The 16,726-nt window shown below is 53.2% G+C and overlaps 1 protein-coding gene across 2 annotated transcripts in view; it reads right to left on the reverse strand.

The window, feature by feature from the left end:
* Window positions 1–482: 482 nt before the first annotated feature.
* Window positions 483–16,726, reverse strand: part of NOS2 (nitric oxide synthase 2) — a 42,525-nt gene continuing 26,281 nt past the window's right edge. For both annotated transcript variants that reach the window (XM_069542690.1, XM_069542691.1), the window contains 16 exons: window positions 16,441–16,635; window positions 15,326–15,408; window positions 14,498–14,642; window positions 13,541–13,645; window positions 12,342–12,391; window positions 11,812–11,986; window positions 10,893–11,025; window positions 9,678–9,756; window positions 8,479–8,660; window positions 6,702–6,865; window positions 5,152–5,359; window positions 4,260–4,347; window positions 3,680–3,801; window positions 3,216–3,364; window positions 1,859–2,053; window positions 483–1,069 (listed from right to left, as the gene is read on the reverse strand). In XM_069542690.1, the coding sequence (XP_069398791.1) occupies window positions 959–1,069; window positions 1,859–2,053; window positions 3,216–3,364; window positions 3,680–3,801; window positions 4,260–4,347; window positions 5,152–5,359; window positions 6,702–6,865; window positions 8,479–8,660; window positions 9,678–9,756; window positions 10,893–11,025; window positions 11,812–11,986; window positions 12,342–12,391; window positions 13,541–13,645; window positions 14,498–14,642; window positions 15,326–15,408; window positions 16,441–16,635 (2,184 nt within the window). In that variant the 3' untranslated portion in view covers window positions 483–958. The remainder of the gene's footprint in view (window positions 1,070–1,858; window positions 2,054–3,215; window positions 3,365–3,679; window positions 3,802–4,259; window positions 4,348–5,151; window positions 5,360–6,701; window positions 6,866–8,478; window positions 8,661–9,677; window positions 9,757–10,892; window positions 11,026–11,811; window positions 11,987–12,341; window positions 12,392–13,540; window positions 13,646–14,497; window positions 14,643–15,325; window positions 15,409–16,440; window positions 16,636–16,726) is intronic.

A 16,726-nucleotide genomic window follows, 5' to 3' on the forward strand; every position in this document is an offset into this window, starting at 1 on the left:
TCCTTCCTTGTTCCCACCAGGTTAGGTCCCTGAAGGAGCCTTCCCCGTGGAAGACGTGTGTCCCTCACTCACCATCAAGTCCTTGACACGTAGCCCAGCCTCACCTGCTTTGTCACCCAGGAGCCAAATCATTACTGGCCAAACTGTCATGAAACAGGCAGCCCAGAGCAGAAGGTGGTGACTCCTGAGACAGGGCTGTGGGGCAGACCTACACTAAGGGACAGGCAGCTCGCGGCTCAGCTGGCGCCCTCAAGCCAGCCTGTGCTTCCTCGCCTCCATCACAGGTTTTCAGATGTGCACAAAACTTCATGTGCTGCCCCCAGGCCCGGTGGGCATTCCAGAGAAGCAACGTAGCCAAGCTGGTATGTCCCTTTGTGGGGGATTTTTGTCCAAGCAGAGGCAACCCCACCACCACCCCGCCAACCCTAACTCTGTACAGCTTAAGGCTGCTTTCCTTACAAAACACACACATACATATACAGTGTGGTTAAAATAAAATATATTTCGTATAAATATGTCCATCATGGAATCATACAAGGAAGGCCCAAGAGGCAGACTGGGGTTTGCTTGTTTTAAATACAGAGGCATAAATAACTGTACATGGGCAGTTAAATACAGAGTGGCGTGACAGCGCCTCCTAGTGGTCACTCCAAATGGTGCAATCAAGGAAGTTCCATCTTTCTCACCTCCTGGCCAGAACGGCTGCAGATTTAGTCTCCAAGGGACCAGGGAGGCCTGTCTCTCCATCACCCCGGAGCAGGGGCTCAAGAGAGACAAAAGGTTCCACCCTGTCTCCAAGGCTGCTACTTGGTAGCAGGTCAAGTAAAGGGTTTGAGAGGGAAGGAGATGGGGAAATAAAATGAGAAGCTTGGGGATATGATCTCCCTTCAATCTCCCCAGTCCTGTGACCTCAGATAATCGAGAGTGGGTGCCATCATTAAGGTCCAGGGCAGCAGCTTTAACTTGTGTTGGCGCCTGGAGCTCTGGGATCGCCGGGCGCTGCCGCATCCTTTTTCATCTCATAGGGAAATACAGCACCAAAGATGTCTTCATGATAGCGCTTCTGGCTCTTTAAGGGAAAACAGAGACCAAGGTATTAATTTCAGCTCTGTTGGTGCAGCCCCCTCTCACTCAGCAAGTCCAGGGTTCCCTGGTTTCCCCATCACACGGACACTCATGAACTATTTGCCTTCCCAATTGCAATGCTTAGATTAGATTTGAATCTCACTTAAGACTCTTTAACTCTCATGAGCATCCACTCTGGTGTGGACCACAAAACATCTCCCCAAGCTTTATGATGGCCATTATAGCCTGTTTATTGGAAAAGACCCTGATGCCGGGAAAGACAGAAGGCAGGAGGAGAAGGGGATGACGGAGGACGAGATGACTGCATGGCATCGTTGACTCAACGAACACGAGTTTGAGCAAGCTCCGGGAGATGGTGAAGGACAGGGAAGCCTGGCATGCTGCAGTCCACCGGTCGCAAAGAGTCAGACACAACTGAGCGACTGAACAATAACAAAGCCTGCCCTGTGCTTGTCCCACAGGGCTCCAGGCACTGGGGGCTCGGGGATGAATATGGTTGGGAAATGCTTTCTCCCGGTCTTCAAGCTCTTTGATGCACAGCAGTGTGTTAGGGACTCTGAGTGTCTTGCAGAAAATCAACATGTTTGCCTTTGTCCAACTGAGCAACCAGATCAGGATGGACAGTCAGGCCTTCTAGCACCTCACCAGCTCTGGCCTCCCGCTCTCTCTAGGATCCCTTTGAGATCAGTCTGAGCCTGAGTCCCCTGGTCCCGGCTCCCAGGCCCGTGCCTGTGCCCCGCATCCTGAGCCCACACACCACCAGTGGTCCTACCTTGAGCTGGAAGAAATAGTCCTCCACCTGTTCCTCGTTCAGGCTCAGCGCAGTAGCCATCAGCTGCTTCAGGCTGTGGGCCACGTCCCGGGCCATGCGCACGTCCCCGCAGACATAGAGGTGGCCTTGCTCTTCATGGAGCACACGAAGCACCTCGCCCGCCAGCCGCTGCCGCAGGATGTCTTGAACATAGACCTGAAACCAGAGGAGATGGTGGGTCCAGGGCCCCGCTATTGAGGGCAAAGGCTGCGGTCAGGCCTCCTGGCCATGGGGAGGTGGGGAGCAGGCACAAGGGGCTGTGGGGTGAGCACCCTCCCAGCCAGGGCCTTGCATGGGGACAATCAAGGTCGAGGTGAGGAGGTGCACTGGCGCCCTGCCTGGCCCAGGCCTGAGCTGGGGCTGGAGAGGGGAACACCGGCCACAGCCCTGTCCTTGAGGAGCTGACCTCCAGTGAAGCTCCCAGATTTAGCACACTTGCTCTGAATTTAGCATACTTCAAAGAGGCATCAATCAAGCCACTTGTCCTGCCCAGGGCTCTGAAGCCCATCTGCTTACACCCCAGAAAAGGGAGCCTCTCAGCACAGACTGTCCAGGGGACCCTCCTTGTAATTCAGAGCAGGGTTCCCCAGATATTCAGAAGTCCTGGAGTCAATCAGGGACTCCTTGCTCTTGCTTCACACAAGTGATGCCACCAGGCACAGAGATGCCACCAGGCACGGAATACCAGTGTGGGAGGGGCCCAATGGGACAAGTTCACAAAGGCTGAGCCAAGAGACTGTTCTGACTGCCCAGGCTCTTGGGGCAAAGTGCCTACTGGGGTAGCAGAGTGAGTCAGCAGGCCATTCAGGGAACAGCAGCCACCCTCCAGCCTTGCGGTGCCTGGACCACCACCCACCCAACAGTTGTACATCCAGAGTGGGGAGCCTTCAGCAGGCTGGGCACTGGGGATGAACCCATACATGACCCTGACTAGCCCTGACCATCTCAGGACCTGTCTCTTCTCCTGGAAGAGTAAACATACTATCAGTAGCTTCACAGCACCGCTCTGGTGACTGCATAATTGCTTCCATTTTATTTTTAAATATTTATTTGGCTGCACTGGGTCTTTGTTTCGGCCTGCAGGATCTTTAGTTGCAGGATGCGTGATACAGATCCCTGACCAGGGATCAAACTCGGTCCCCTGCATTGGGAGCACGGAGTCTCAGCCCCTAGAACACCAGGCAAGTCCCTTGCCTCTATTTTGGAGCTGGGGAGGTGAAGGTTCACAGAGGTAAGGGGCTTGTGGGGAGCCAGACACCCACCATAGTCTGCTCTGTTAATGCTCCGCCCTCTCTACACACGCAGTTGTGGCATTTACCTTGGGCTGGTCAGGCAGGCGGGAATAGGCTGTGTGCACCTCGTGCAGCACCCCCTTGCGGGCCATCTCCAGCATCTCCTCCCAGTAGAGGTGGTCCTCTTCCGGGCGGCGGCACCCGAAAACCAGGGTCATGCGGCCGCCCTGGAGCCCTGCAAGACCCAGAGCAGGTTGCAGTTACCAGGGTGGCCAGCAGAGGGCAGGCGGACCTTGCTGCAAGGCTGGCTGAGCTGGGCACCCAACTGGAATCCCATTTCACCGCCACATCCTATCTAAAATAGTACTGTCCCTATTTCACAGATACGGAACCTGAGGCCCAGGGCATTCATATCATTCTTCCACACAGGCTGAGGTGAACTTGGGAGAGGGGCCAGGAAATGCCTGTGGGATGGTCACAGTTACGGTTCTACTCCTAGGCAGGCACTGGGCACCACCCCTCCCCATCCCCGGGAGCCCTCCAGTTACACCTTTGTGCTCAGCCTCATGGAGCCGCTGCTGCCAGAAACTGCGGAAGGGGGCGATGCCCGTGCCGGGCCCGATGAGGATGCAAGGACGGGAGCGGTCCTCGGGAAGCTGGAAGCCGCTGGCACTGAGGGGACAGAAGGAAAGAGGTCCTGTCCTCAGACACTCTGGGTCCAACGCACACACACAGGACAGGGGCACGGGTGGAGGCAGCAGTGTTGAGGGGCGGGGGGTTGCAGTGGAGACAAGGAGCTCAAATTTGGTTTCCCAAGTCCAGCAGGCTATTTCATGTCCCCCACCCAGGTGAACTACAGTCACCATCACCTCACCCTGGGGTCCTTTGGGAAAAAGGCTGAGCCTCGTTGTTCTGAGCCCACCACCACTGTCAACCTCTGTCCCTGCTAGAGACCTGGCTGTGCTCTATTGCTAGGGGTTAGAATGGAGAGGCCCAGTGTGATGACCCCAGTGCCTTCTTTACAGGCCAATAGACCCAGAGTGGCTTCTAAACTCCAGAAGCCTCCCTTTCAACCCAGTATTCCCCGGGGCCAGTGGTCCCGCAGTAGACACAGTGGAGGGAGTGCCTACCTTCGCACAAAGCAGGGCACCGGGTCCTGGGGCTTCAAGCTGCTGAGCCACGTGCTGCAGACGCCGTGGTGCAGGGGACCTTGGCCATCTGCAAGGACAGCACACACTGACCAACATGGCCCCCGCCACCCGCGCACGAACACTTTCAGTGGCTCCTCCCTGAACTGCCCGCTCAGGCACTCAACAGGCTTTAATCAGAGGGCTGCTTTTCCTCCTGGTTCTGAGCTCTACTCTCTATGTGCCCAGAGTCGGCAAAAGCTGAAAGGGACTCAGAGCGGGCAAGGCGCTCTCACTGCAGAAGCTGAGTCTCAGAGAGGGAAGGTGACTTGTACAAGGCCCCTCAGGTCACAGCTCAGCTTCCCTAACTTCTACTCCAGCGCTCCTACCAAGAAGTCCTGTTGGTTTCCCTCAGGGCGGAATCCTGCTTTCACAGGATGTGCACCTGCCTCCGCTCCCCGAGGACTGAGCCCTGGCCTCTGCGGATATTCTTTGAGTGAAAGTCGCTCAGTCACTTTTGACTCTTTGCCACCCCAGGGACTGTAACTGCAACCTGCCAGGCTCCTCTGTCCATGGGATTCTCCAGGCAAGAACACTGGACTGGGTAGCCATTGCCTTTTCCAGAGGATCTTTCCAACCCAGGGATGGCACCCAGGTCTCCTGCAAATGTTCTTTAGCAGAGCGAAGAGGGTCTCTGCCTGGTTTTCAGAAGCCATGTGAATGTGCTTCTCAGATCACATCTATAAAGAAGTTAGCTCGGTGCCTGTTTCATAGTGGTCTCTCCCACACTCCTCCCACTGCTGTTAACAGGGCTGGAAGATGAGTGTTTAATGATGAACGGCTGCCCAGTAAGTAGCAGACTTGGGCTGTTCCACAGCCACTGCCCCAGCCTCACCTCGGGTGCGGTACGTGAGCACGGCCACAGTGAGGTGGATCTCCGTGGGTCTGAGGTCCCTGGAGGAGCTGATGGAGTAGTACCGGGGCTTCAGAATAGGGAGCTGGGAGAGCAGGAAGCTGGCAGATACCCGCAGGGACGGGAATTCCTCCAGCACCTCCAGGAATGTGGGGCTGTTGGTGAACTTCCACTTGTTGTAATCTGAGGGCTGAAAGCCAAGGGCAATGTGAGTGTCTCTGGGAGCTTGCTCCACACGGAGGGAAGAGGCTGTCACAATTCAGTATTCATTCATTCACTCACTCGTTCATTCCCACAGCAAATATTTCAAAGAACTAGGTGCTGTCCATGGTGCTGAAAACACTAAGCTGGAGAGGAGTAGCATTTCTCTAATCCGTGTGCTTAAAACCTTACTGTCAACAACTGGTGGGCAGCAGTCAAATATTTATCATAACCTAATCCGGGGGAGTGTTTTGGAATCATATATGGGCAGCAGTCAAATTTTTATCATAACCTAATTTAGGGGAGAGCTTTGGAATCATATCCTGGAGAAGGAAATAGCAACCCACTCCAGTATTCTTGCCTGGAGAACTCCATGGACAGAAGAGCCTGGCGGGCTACAGTCCATTGGATCACAAAGAGTAGGACATGACTGAGCGACTAATACCTTGGAATCATACAGACCTGGGTTCAAACCTTGCCTGAAGGCTCTTACTATTTGTGGGATCTTGTCCCCATTACTTCACCTTTGTGGAGTGAGGGCAGCATTGCCTACCTCGTGGGGATGTTGTGAGAATTAAGTGAGAAAATGTGTGCCAAGTTAGTGCAGTGCAGCCACAGGAGGATGGCAGTGGAGGTGACTGGAATCAAGATAAGTAGAGATAATGATGATGGTAATAACGATATCCAGTGCCTTTGCAAAGGGCTTCCCTGGCAGCTCAGTTGGTAAAGAATCCATCAGCAACGCAGGAGACCCCAGTTTGATTCCTGGGTCAGGAAGATCTGCCGGAGAAGGGATAGGCTACCACTCCAGTACTCTTTGGGCTTCCCTTGTGGCTTAACTGGTAATGAATCTGCCTGCAATGCAGGAGACCTGGGTTCGATCCCTGGGTTGGAAGTGCCTTTGCAAAGACTTGGGCCTAGAAAGTTTCCTGTGAGTTAATGCATTCTTTCATTCATTTATTAGTTCAGCTGCTACACATCTGTTACTATGTCCATTCATCCACACCATCTATCCTCCAACACTTCCTGAGTTCCAGGTTTCTTCCAGGTGTGGGGAATACAAGAGAGAATGGTTCTCCTTTTCTAGCTAATTTCTGAGGAAGGGCACTTAGGTTGCCTCCTGCAGACATTCAAAACACTTACTTCACTCAATGCAACTATGTCCTAGAAATGGAATGGAAGAGGATGCCTGACTTCCCACCAGCCTTTGACAAGTCACACTTTGGGAAGTTGGGGTGGATCCTCTTGAAGCTTAAAAACCAGCTCTAGGCTCAGGCTCCCCCTGACTCTGGGACCCTGCCCCAGCCTCACCCACCAGCCCCGACCTTCACCTGGCATAGGGTCTCCAGCCTCTGCCTCTCAGCCTCTTCTGTGGCCAGCTGGGCCAGCTTTCGAAGCAGCAGCTGGGTTGGTGGGGTGGTGATGTCCAGGAAATGGGTGAGAGCCTGGCTGAGTGAGCAAGGTGGCAGTCGCTTGTCCTTGACCCAGTAGCTGCCTGAAGAGGGAAGAAAGGAGACAGGGTAGGAAATAGGCCCCATTTAGGTTTCCCAAAGAGTGATTAGGCATCTGGGACAGACATCCTCCACCCTCCAGCTGCAGGGGAGAGAAGACACTGAAATTCTGGTTCCAGGAACAGTAAAAGGGCTCACATGACCAACTCAAATGCAGAGGATGGTGCTCAGAGATAGGACTGCTAGGAAAGGCTGATCAATAGCCCCCTGAAGGGCACCTAAGAGGACACAATCCTGCAAAACTAACAATGCACCAGAGTCCAGTCCTTCTCTGGCACAGACTTGAACTTCAGCAGTACACACACAGGTGAACTACAGACTCACAGTGACTAAATTCACCAAAAACTGATGTACACCCTAGAGGTAGATGAGTTGTTCATTTAGAGAAAAGCCCTTTTCTATCCTGTGGTGGCTGCTTCTGTTATAATAGTAATTATTATGACTATTCTTGCATATCTGCCCCCCTGTACTAAGTAATAGGTTTTCTGAGGGCAGACATGAAGTCCATTCATTTTAGCACAGGTATATAGCCCAGATGGGGGCTTCCCTGGTGGCTCAAATAATAAAGAATCCGCCTGCAATGCAGGAGACATGGGCTCGATCCCTGGGTCGGGAAAATCCTCTGGAGGAGGATATGGCAACCCACTCCAGTATTCTTGCCTGGAAAATCCCATGGACAAAGGAGCCTGGTGGGCTACAGTCCATAGGGTCACAAAGAGTCAGACATGACTGAAGTGACTTAGCACACATACACACATAGCCCAGGATATAGACGTTTCGTAGCCTGGTATACAGATGGTATTGGGCTTCCCTGGTAGCTCAGAGGGTAAACCATCTGCCTGCAATGCGGGGAACCTGGGTTCAATCCCTGGGTCAGGAAGATCCCCTGGAGAAGGGAATGACAATCCACTCCAGTATTCATGCCTGGAAAATCCAATGGACGGAGGAGCCTGGTAGGCTACAGTCCATGGGGTCGCAAAGAGTCGGACACAACTGAGCGACTTCACTTTCTTTCTTTCTATACAGATGGTGGTGGTGATAGTTTAGTCGCTAAGTTGTGTCCGACTCTTGCAACCTGAGGGACTGTAGCCCACCAGGCTCCTCTGTCCATGGGATTTCTCAGGCAAGAGTACTGGAGTGGATTGCCACTTCCTTCTCCAGGGGATCTTCCTGACCCAGGGGTTGAACCTGCGTCTCCTGCATTGCAGGCAGATTCTTTACTGCTGAGCCACCCGGGAAGCCCCCAGTATATAGATATGAGTGGTTAAAATTTCGATGGAAAAATGAATCAATCAACAGAAGTGGCCAGTTAAGGAAACGAATGAAGGGGAAAGACAGCCCAGCCTCTGGTGTTGGGCAAATAGTTCAAGGAAGAATCCCTTCTTGCTGGAACTATTACAGTCCAGAATATATAGCTCAGAATAAATAGTCCAGAACTATTTGCAAGGCTACTTTGGGGCAGGCTTCAGGAGCCCCCTACTCAGCCAGAAGGACAAGACTAGATGAGTGTCTGCAGCACAACCCATCAGTGGGACTGGGGTGGGGGGGGGGAGGATGCTGAGGTCGCCTCAGCCAAGCTCCCCTGCAGAAGGCTCACCATTCTCACAGAGGGTCTCCAGGCGCATGGGCTGGTGCGGGGCAGGGCCATCCACCACTCGCTCAAGGATGCCTTGAACCAGGGCTGGCTGGTTGCATGGGAAAACTCCGAGGTGCTCTCCCGGCAGGTAGCTTGGAGCTTGGCTGCCCTCACAGGAGAGTTCCACCAGGAGGGTGGTGCGGCTGGAGAAGGAAAAAGAGGCCCCTGATGACGCCACCAGGATTTCCTCCCATGCTCCCCGATGGGTGGGCCAGCTTCCCCAGGAAACATGCCCTCCTTTCGTGTTCCTGCCTGGTTCCATGAACACAGGTTGCTGGCATCCCAGGGCTAGGGTGCTCAAGAGGGCTGGGGGCTGATGGGGACCATGGCTTCTCCATGGGGAGAGGGTGGGCAGTACCCCTCCCATGCCACCCTCCACGAGAGCTTGGCCACAGACTCTGCCTAAACAAAGCATGTCACTGGGAGATACGTGGGCATTGGGACAAACCTTTCCTAGCGTCAGCACAAATGTGGTTCTTATTAGAACACAGCCCAGTTTTGCTAATGAATGTAAGGACAGCACAGATCAACCTCTGGAGAATCCACAACACTGGTTGCCTGGCAGGGAAAAGCCCTGCCCTGTCAAAATTTCTGAAAGTTCTTAAGAAAGCGCCAAAGGGTTTGAGTTTCTCTTGCCCTCCTTTTTTTGGTGAAATAGGTAAATCACAAAGGACAGGAAGTAAAGCAGCTGCATGATTCCCAAGCTGGAAAACTGGCTCGTGGTTAATGCAGACCTGATGTGAAGGTGTTGGTGGCCACAGGGGTGGGCAGTTTAGCTGGTCCTACCAATAGCACCGTAGCTAAGGCCAGCGGACACTTTTGTTTTCTTCTTTCAAAGACTGACTTACTTTGGTCTTCCCTTGATTAAAATAAAATCTGTGGGGACCTCCCTGGTGGTCCAGTGGTAAAGAATATGCCTGCCAACGCAGAGGGCATGGATTCAATCCCCGGTCCAGGAAGATCCTATGTGCCTCGGAGCATCTAAGCCCATGCGCTGCAACTATCAGAGCCTGTGCACCCTAGAGCCTTGCTCTACCTGCGCTCCGAAACTAGAGCGTAGCCCCTGCAGACCGCAACTAGAGAAAGCTAGCGCTGCCAAAAATAAATGAATACGTGAAATCTGTGGAATTTCACCCCAGAAGTCCTGTCTTCTGCTCTACCTGGATTTCGGACTCTGCAGATTCTGCTGCGATTTGAGCCTCATGGTGAACACAGGCTTGGCGTGCATACTGCTCAGGGCTGTGGAATAGAGAGACGGTGAAGTGGCGACGTGGCTTGTAAGTGTTGGTGGGGCAGCCTGCACATGCTGAGTCAACTACACCCGACATTCCCCTGGGTGCCGCACAGTGACGGTGCTGGGATTTTCCTTCCCTGCCTGTTTTTTCCCACTATGTTTCTCAATCACAAATAAAGACCCTTGTTCTGACAGAAGGTGCTTGTGCTGCTGCCAGGTGCTGGGAAATGCAATTTAGATGCCCCCAGTATGGGGATTTCTAGAGCATCCCATGGCTTGGGATCCACAGGAAAGCACAGTTGAAGCTGAGGATATCCTAAACATGCAGAAACCTGCAGGACCACCGCAGCTGCGGTACAGACAAGAGCAATCATGGGAGCACAGCATCGATGGGGCCATTCAGAATTTCCGGACCACAGCCTGGAATTGCCTCTGCAAAATGTCCTTCATTAATACCCGGATGCCACTGGAGCTGGAAGGCTGGGGCCCAAGTCCCAGCTTGGCCTTGTGCTAGCAACTTGTCGCACCTCCCTGAACTTCAGTTTCTCTGTCTGCGCTTTCCACTTGGGCTGAGTGTCAGAGGTCACTTAGAGCAGGTGGACAAAGAGCCCAGCACAGTGTCCAGCACACGGACGCACCCTTCTCTTTCCACCACCCTGCCAGGGTTTCCTTCTGAATACCCTTCCTCAGAGACCAGACAAGCCCTGGGTCTTACATCCCTACAGACTCTTGGACCCAATGAGAGAGAGACACCTGGTAGCCCTAGACTAGCTGCCTCCGTTCAGAGGGTCCTAGTGGTCTCCTTGGGCTTCCCAGGTGGCACAGTGGTAAAGAATCCATCCACCATTGCAGGAGACACAAGAGACCTGGGTTCGATCCCTGGGTCAGGAAGATCCCCCGGAGGAGGGCATGGTAACCCATTCCAGTATTCTTGCCTGGAGAATCCCATGGAAAGAAGGGCTGGGCGGGCTATAGTCTAGGGAGTTGCAAATAGTCAGACATGACTGAGTAACTAACACACACGTGCAGATACACACACATACAAACACAGAGTGTCCTCTTGACCATAGGCTCAGGGCTCAGACACGCCCACCCCGGCAGGAAGGGCAAGCAAGCTCCGCGTGGTGCAGGGAAGCAATACCTTTGTTGAGGTCCAGAGGCTCTGAGTCCTGCACGAGCCTGTAGTGGTGTGGGTCCCAGGTCACACTGGAAGTGTAGAGCTTGGGGATCTCAATTTGGTGCTTGCCACTGACATCGAATGTCTCACAGGCTGCCTGGATGAAGATGGAACAGACCAGTGTTAATAACCATTCCTGTCATCAGCAGCAGCATCACCACCCCTGGGGCTACCACATTCCTTACAACTGAGCCAAGTGCTCTAACTACTAAGGACACTTATCTGGCAGGGCTATTATGAAGACTGTATAAAGTGTCTGGTTCTAGCATGGAGTAGCTGTTGCTTCTATTATGATTATTAATAATGACAGCATCTCCTTTTAACTGCATGCCCACACCATGAGACAGGTTTGATTGCTCCCATTTTCCTGATGTGGAATCGTGTGGAGGAGACCTGGGCTTGGGAATCATGCTGGCCCCTCTCAAGCTGGTGCTCATAAGCCCTGCTGTGGAGTGAAAGACTTTGCTTCAATGAGTTTTCTCAGTCAGTGGGGTCAAGCTGCAGGCCCTAAAGACCTACTGAGATAGCCCTGTCTCCAAGTTCTCTGTAGCTGGGACACTGAAACAGGACAAGGACGTCAGGAGGTGACCTGGATAATCAGAGAGGAGAAAGATCTTAAACCACAGCTCCCCGAGGGCAGGGAAGCATCTTATCCACCTTCTCCCACCTGAAGGACACATATCTCAGTGGAGCTCTTCTGGGGGCTGTTGGGGTGCAGCAGTGACCTGAGTCCTCCAACCTGAGACCCTGCCCACACTGGAACCATGCCTATAGGGCCCAATGGGGCGGTGACCGCCAGGATGCCTGGCACAGGTGTCTGGGGCACAAGCGCACCACAGCCTCCCTGCCCATGTGGTGGGGCAGCTCCCAGCTGTGAACCGACCTTGAAGGTTTGCACGGCCCAGCTGCGGAAGGCCTCCTCCTGCCCGCTGAGTTCGTCCCCTTCCCCAGTTGGGGCAAGCTGAGAAGCCCCCAGCTGGGACAACTTCTGGTCGATGTCGTGAGCAAAAGCGCAGAACTGAGGGTACATGCTGGAGCCAAGGCCAAACACGGCGTACCTGCCAGAGGAGGACACGCATGGAGCCTGGGTGAGCCGACCCGCCACCTGCCCCAGAGCCAACAAGCCACAGGCCAGCCCCCGGACACGTTCATGCCAGCTGGGCAAGGATCACCAGGGCACGCATCCCCTTCCTGTCTTCCCTGACTGCCGAACCTTGTCATCAACTCCCAAGACCAACCCCACCCCTGGCCTGCAGACCCGAGAAAGGTACTTGGTTTTCCTGCTTTGACCCATGACATCCCTGAGGACAGGCTCTCTTTGGGCCTGGACGTCCCAGAGAAATTCCCTTCTTATACATCCCCAGCTCCATTGTCAGATGGAACCCAGAGTCTGGGAGCAGGGAAGGGCATTACCGGAACTTGTTGGTGAGTTCTTTCAGCATCAAGAGGGACTTCTTCAGTTTCTAGGAAGAGAATCATAGAAGTCTCAGCACATGATCAATGACAGCACTGCTTTTCCTAGTCATCCAGTGGCTCATCTGGAAACTGGCCAGATCTGGCAGGACAAAGTCCAAGATCCTCAAGTGGAAGTTGGTTTATGTGGACCACCTGGCTGGGACTCGGGGACAATTTCAGCCTCAGCAACTCATGAGGGCCTGACCTTTGATGGGGGACCCAGGAGAGCCCAGTCCTGGCCAGGCGGGGGGTGCTGTCTAATAGCAGCGTATCTCTAGAGGGTCTCCTGATGGCACCTGAGCCTTTCTTCTTGTCAGATTGACGATTGGTCCCATATTCTCCGAAATAACCCTGATTTCCCAGAAACTCAAGATAACTTCCCAGTGGCCAGTGGTAAAGAACCTGCCTGCAATGCGGGAGATCTGGGTTTGACCCCTGGGCCAGGAAGGGAATGGTTACCCACTCCAGTATTCCTGCCTGGAGAATCCCATGGACAAGGAGCCAGGCAGGCTATAGTCCATCGGGGTCGCAAACACTCAGACATGGCTGAGCAACTAACATTTTCACTTTGTTTTTTTCCAAGATAACTTCAGATGGAAAATCAAATCACATGGTAGGAAAATATTCTTTTTTCTATAATTTTTAAATAGTCACTCCTGTTTCAATTATTTTATTTTCTTGTCCTAAACACTAGGGAAAAAAGATCTCAGATCACTGCCAATGGAGACTTAACACTTCTCTAATACTTGCTTGTTACTCTTTTTGAAGAACAAAGCAAGCCATGATTAGGCAACAGGATCTGGCTAAAATTCAATAACTGTTTGACTTTCATTGGATTTACGTGGGACCACTCTTTGCTGGCTTTCCATTTGTGAGACTGATATAAAGTTTCCTCTAAAAATGAATTTTTGAATTTAAAAAGGCAAGTCAATTTACTGAAATATATTAAGCACATCATAGGCTTGGCAGCTCGAGTATACACCAGTAATTACCAAGGAGGAAGGCTGATGGCTAACGTTAGGGCAACCCAGAGTGATCGGAGCTCTCACTCCCAAATGCCCTCCTTAGGACATGCTGAGTCCCCATGTCCTTTCCTTGGTCCTTTCGGGCCCTTACCAGCTGCCAGACTCCTGGGCCCTGGGCTCTGGGCCACCCACCTCTCCGTTGCCAGGGGAGTCTCCGTTGCCAAAAGTGCTGGTCACCACCAGCAGCAGCTGTTCCTCCTCCAGATGGCTCAGCCGGTACTGATCCATGCAGAGAACCTGCAGAGCACCCAGGGTGGATGTCAGCCCTCGCTTCCCAGGCTGACTCCCTCCACGCCCTCCCCAGGCATCCAACGCTTGGGTCCCTGTCATCAGCTCTGTCCCCTGGTGCCTGCCATGGTGGAGGTAAGTACTTAACAAGTCCCTGCCAACCTAATCTATTTGCACACAGCGTCCTCGGTTCTTTGACTCTCCCACGGCTAGCACATCAGCCAGCCCTGGGGGGGTCTGCCTCCAAAACACTTCATGTCCCACATCACGTCTTACCACTTGCACCGCTATTTCGGATTCCAAGAATGCGGACATACTTTTCACAAAAACAGGATGAGTGGGTTACAAAATTGCTCAACTCCTTTGGCATCTTGGAAACACAAATGCTTTGCCTGAAGCTAATCTCAGGTGAAACACGTCAGGGCCTCAGGTTTCTACCCAGGCCAGCCTGACCTGGGATGCCTTCAGTGAGTTCAGTGACGGAAGCTCAAATCCAACACTGCTAGAGGGAATGAGTCACCCTTGGGGTTTGTTTTATTTCTCTGCATCTTATCCATTCTCTGGGTCCTTCGCCTTTAGGCCCACAGCCCGTATAGGACGTGCTCAGCAAATGTGAATAACATTCCCCTGGGACAGTTCATGTATATGGAGACATGGCATCATTAGGAACATGTTTCTCAAATTGTGTTTTCTGGAACACTATGAAAAGCTTATCTACTGGGTAAGTTGGGAAATCGGGACACATATCTCTCCTTCTATCACAGAGTTGCAAAGTATGCCCTGAGGCTCAGGGCTACCTAGGAGCAGAGCAATCACTGTCACTCCTCCCAGACTTCCCCACACACAGGCCGAGGCAGCTACCTTGGGGTTGAAGGCACAGCTGAACAAAGCCCCAAGGTCTTGGGCCAGCGTTTCCGATCTCCCCGTCTCTGTTGCAAAGAGGATCGTGGCTCTGACCCGGGACGACATGGCCTTCTGCATCAGCACCGAGGCGAAGAACACGGCTCTGTGGGGACAGACAGTGTAGGTGCCGAGTCAGCCTTCCAGACAGGAAGCCTAAAGCAGGGCAGGTTGAGGGGAAAGAATCCAGGTCAACCTGCCACTCAGGTCCTTTGGGAAAATAGAGGAGAGAGAACTCTGGGGCAGAGGTGGCAGGTGACCCATGGAATTGGGGTCCGGTGGCACCTGCGGTAAAGAACCCATCTGCCAATGCAGGAGACATAATGAGACACAAGTTCGATCCCTAGATCAGGAAGATCCCCTGGAGGAGGGCATGACAATCCACTCCAGTATTCCCGCCTGGAGAATTCCATGGCCAGAGGAGCCTGGTGGGCTACAGTTCATAGGGTCGCAGAGTCAGACGCGACTGAAGTGACTTATCATGCACGCACGTCTGGGAATCAAACCCTTTCTCTCTCTCTTTTTTAAATAGTTTTAATATGCTTTTAAAAAAAGATTTTAAAACTCTTTATTGGATTCGTTACAATGCTGCCTCTGTTTTATGCTTTAGTGTTTGGGCCATGAGGCACATGGGATCTCAGCACCCCCAGCAGGGATCAAACCCACGCACCAGTGGAAGCGCTGAGTCCTAACCACTGGGCTGCCAGTGGTTTCTCTTTGTTTCCTGTCCATCAAGGCCTAGAAGGAAGGGCTGCCATTCAGATGTCAACATCAACCATTCCCACTTACTTGATCAAGACCTTGAATCGAATCTCTCTTCTCTGGGGCCTCCGCCTCTCGTCCTGCCAGACATGGGTTTTCCAGGCCTCCACCTTCAGAAAAGAGGGCAGTTATGTGGGCAAGACAGGCCCTGGCTTGGTTCCGGCTTGGAGAGACAGAGGGCTCTTTGTGCCCCTTATAAGTTGGGGGCGGGGTGGGGAGGCAAGCAGGCCCTGTCCGCACCCCCTCACTGAAAGCCACACAGGGAAGGGCTGCGTCTGTCTGTCTCCCTCAAACCTGAAGCTCCTGTCTGGCAGAGATCAGCTGATTTTCATTCAACTGTCCCCCTGGAAGGAGGGGCCACGTGTCTCTTTTCTCTTGATGTCTCACCACTGGGAAGCCTATATAGACTGTACGTCATGCACAGTCTGACCTGGGATGCTGCTGAGAGTTGGAGGAGGTGCTAGGACAACAGGCCCACAGTGTCCTGGGCAGCCAGTCACCCTCCTCACCTTTAGGGCAAGGAAGCTCCTCCCTAAATCTAACCAAGGTCCTTTTTGATAAAAAGGATAAAAAGAGCCCGTTTCACTGGGTGGCAGTTCCTGAGTGCACTCTGGGTAGGGCACCGGGCTGGGCTATCTGTGCATTGGCTCACGGGATTCTTGACCACCTCTGCCATCATGGAGCTGATAGCCATCTTTTCAGAGATGAAAAAATCAGGGCTTAGATGGGTGCAATGACCCACCCGAGGTCACACAGCTAGGAAGTGGGAGAATCACCCCAGATGTACATGGCTGGGAGCCAGGCTCCTGACCACGGTGCTCTGTGACTGTCCACACCCCTCCCAGGCAGGCGGGCACAATGGGCGTGCAGAGCGCTGGGCTACTAAAGGTACAATGAAAGGTGTTTCCTGCAGTCTCAGCTCTGTGGAAATGGACAAAAGCATCCTTGAGGGAAGCCCAGAAAGCATTAAATACATGCCTCTGTGTCCCTGATTCTTCCCTGTATGTCCTGCACCAGTGAGCATACACATGCACACGCAAACACACACACACACGCACGCACACGCATGTGCAGACACACACAGTCTGAGTGTGTCTCCACCCCTGAGTTCCCGAGGGAGCAGAGGAAGCCCCCTCTTTTACCTGGTAGTAGTAGAAAGGGGACAGGATGTAATTTAGCATTTCCTGGTGGAACACGGGGGTGATGCTTCCAGAAATCGGCGGGACCAGCCAAATCCAGTCAGCTGGGCAGCCCCCTCGGGAGCGGTACTCGTTCTGCATGTACTTCATGAAGGACTCCGCAGCGGAGTGGTGGTCCATGATGGTCACGTTCTGCTTCTAAATCGGAAGGGGGCAAGAAGGCGAGTGGACGAGAGGAGTAAGGAGAGTGGCCGGGGAGCTGCAGGGCTCCCGGATGGACCATGGGAGG

Source organism: Ovis canadensis, chromosome 11, assembly GCF_042477335.2.
Source record: "Ovis canadensis isolate MfBH-ARS-UI-01 breed Bighorn chromosome 11, ARS-UI_OviCan_v2, whole genome shotgun sequence".
In the NCBI taxonomy this organism is placed as follows: Eukaryota; Metazoa; Chordata; class Mammalia; order Artiodactyla; family Bovidae; genus Ovis; species Ovis canadensis.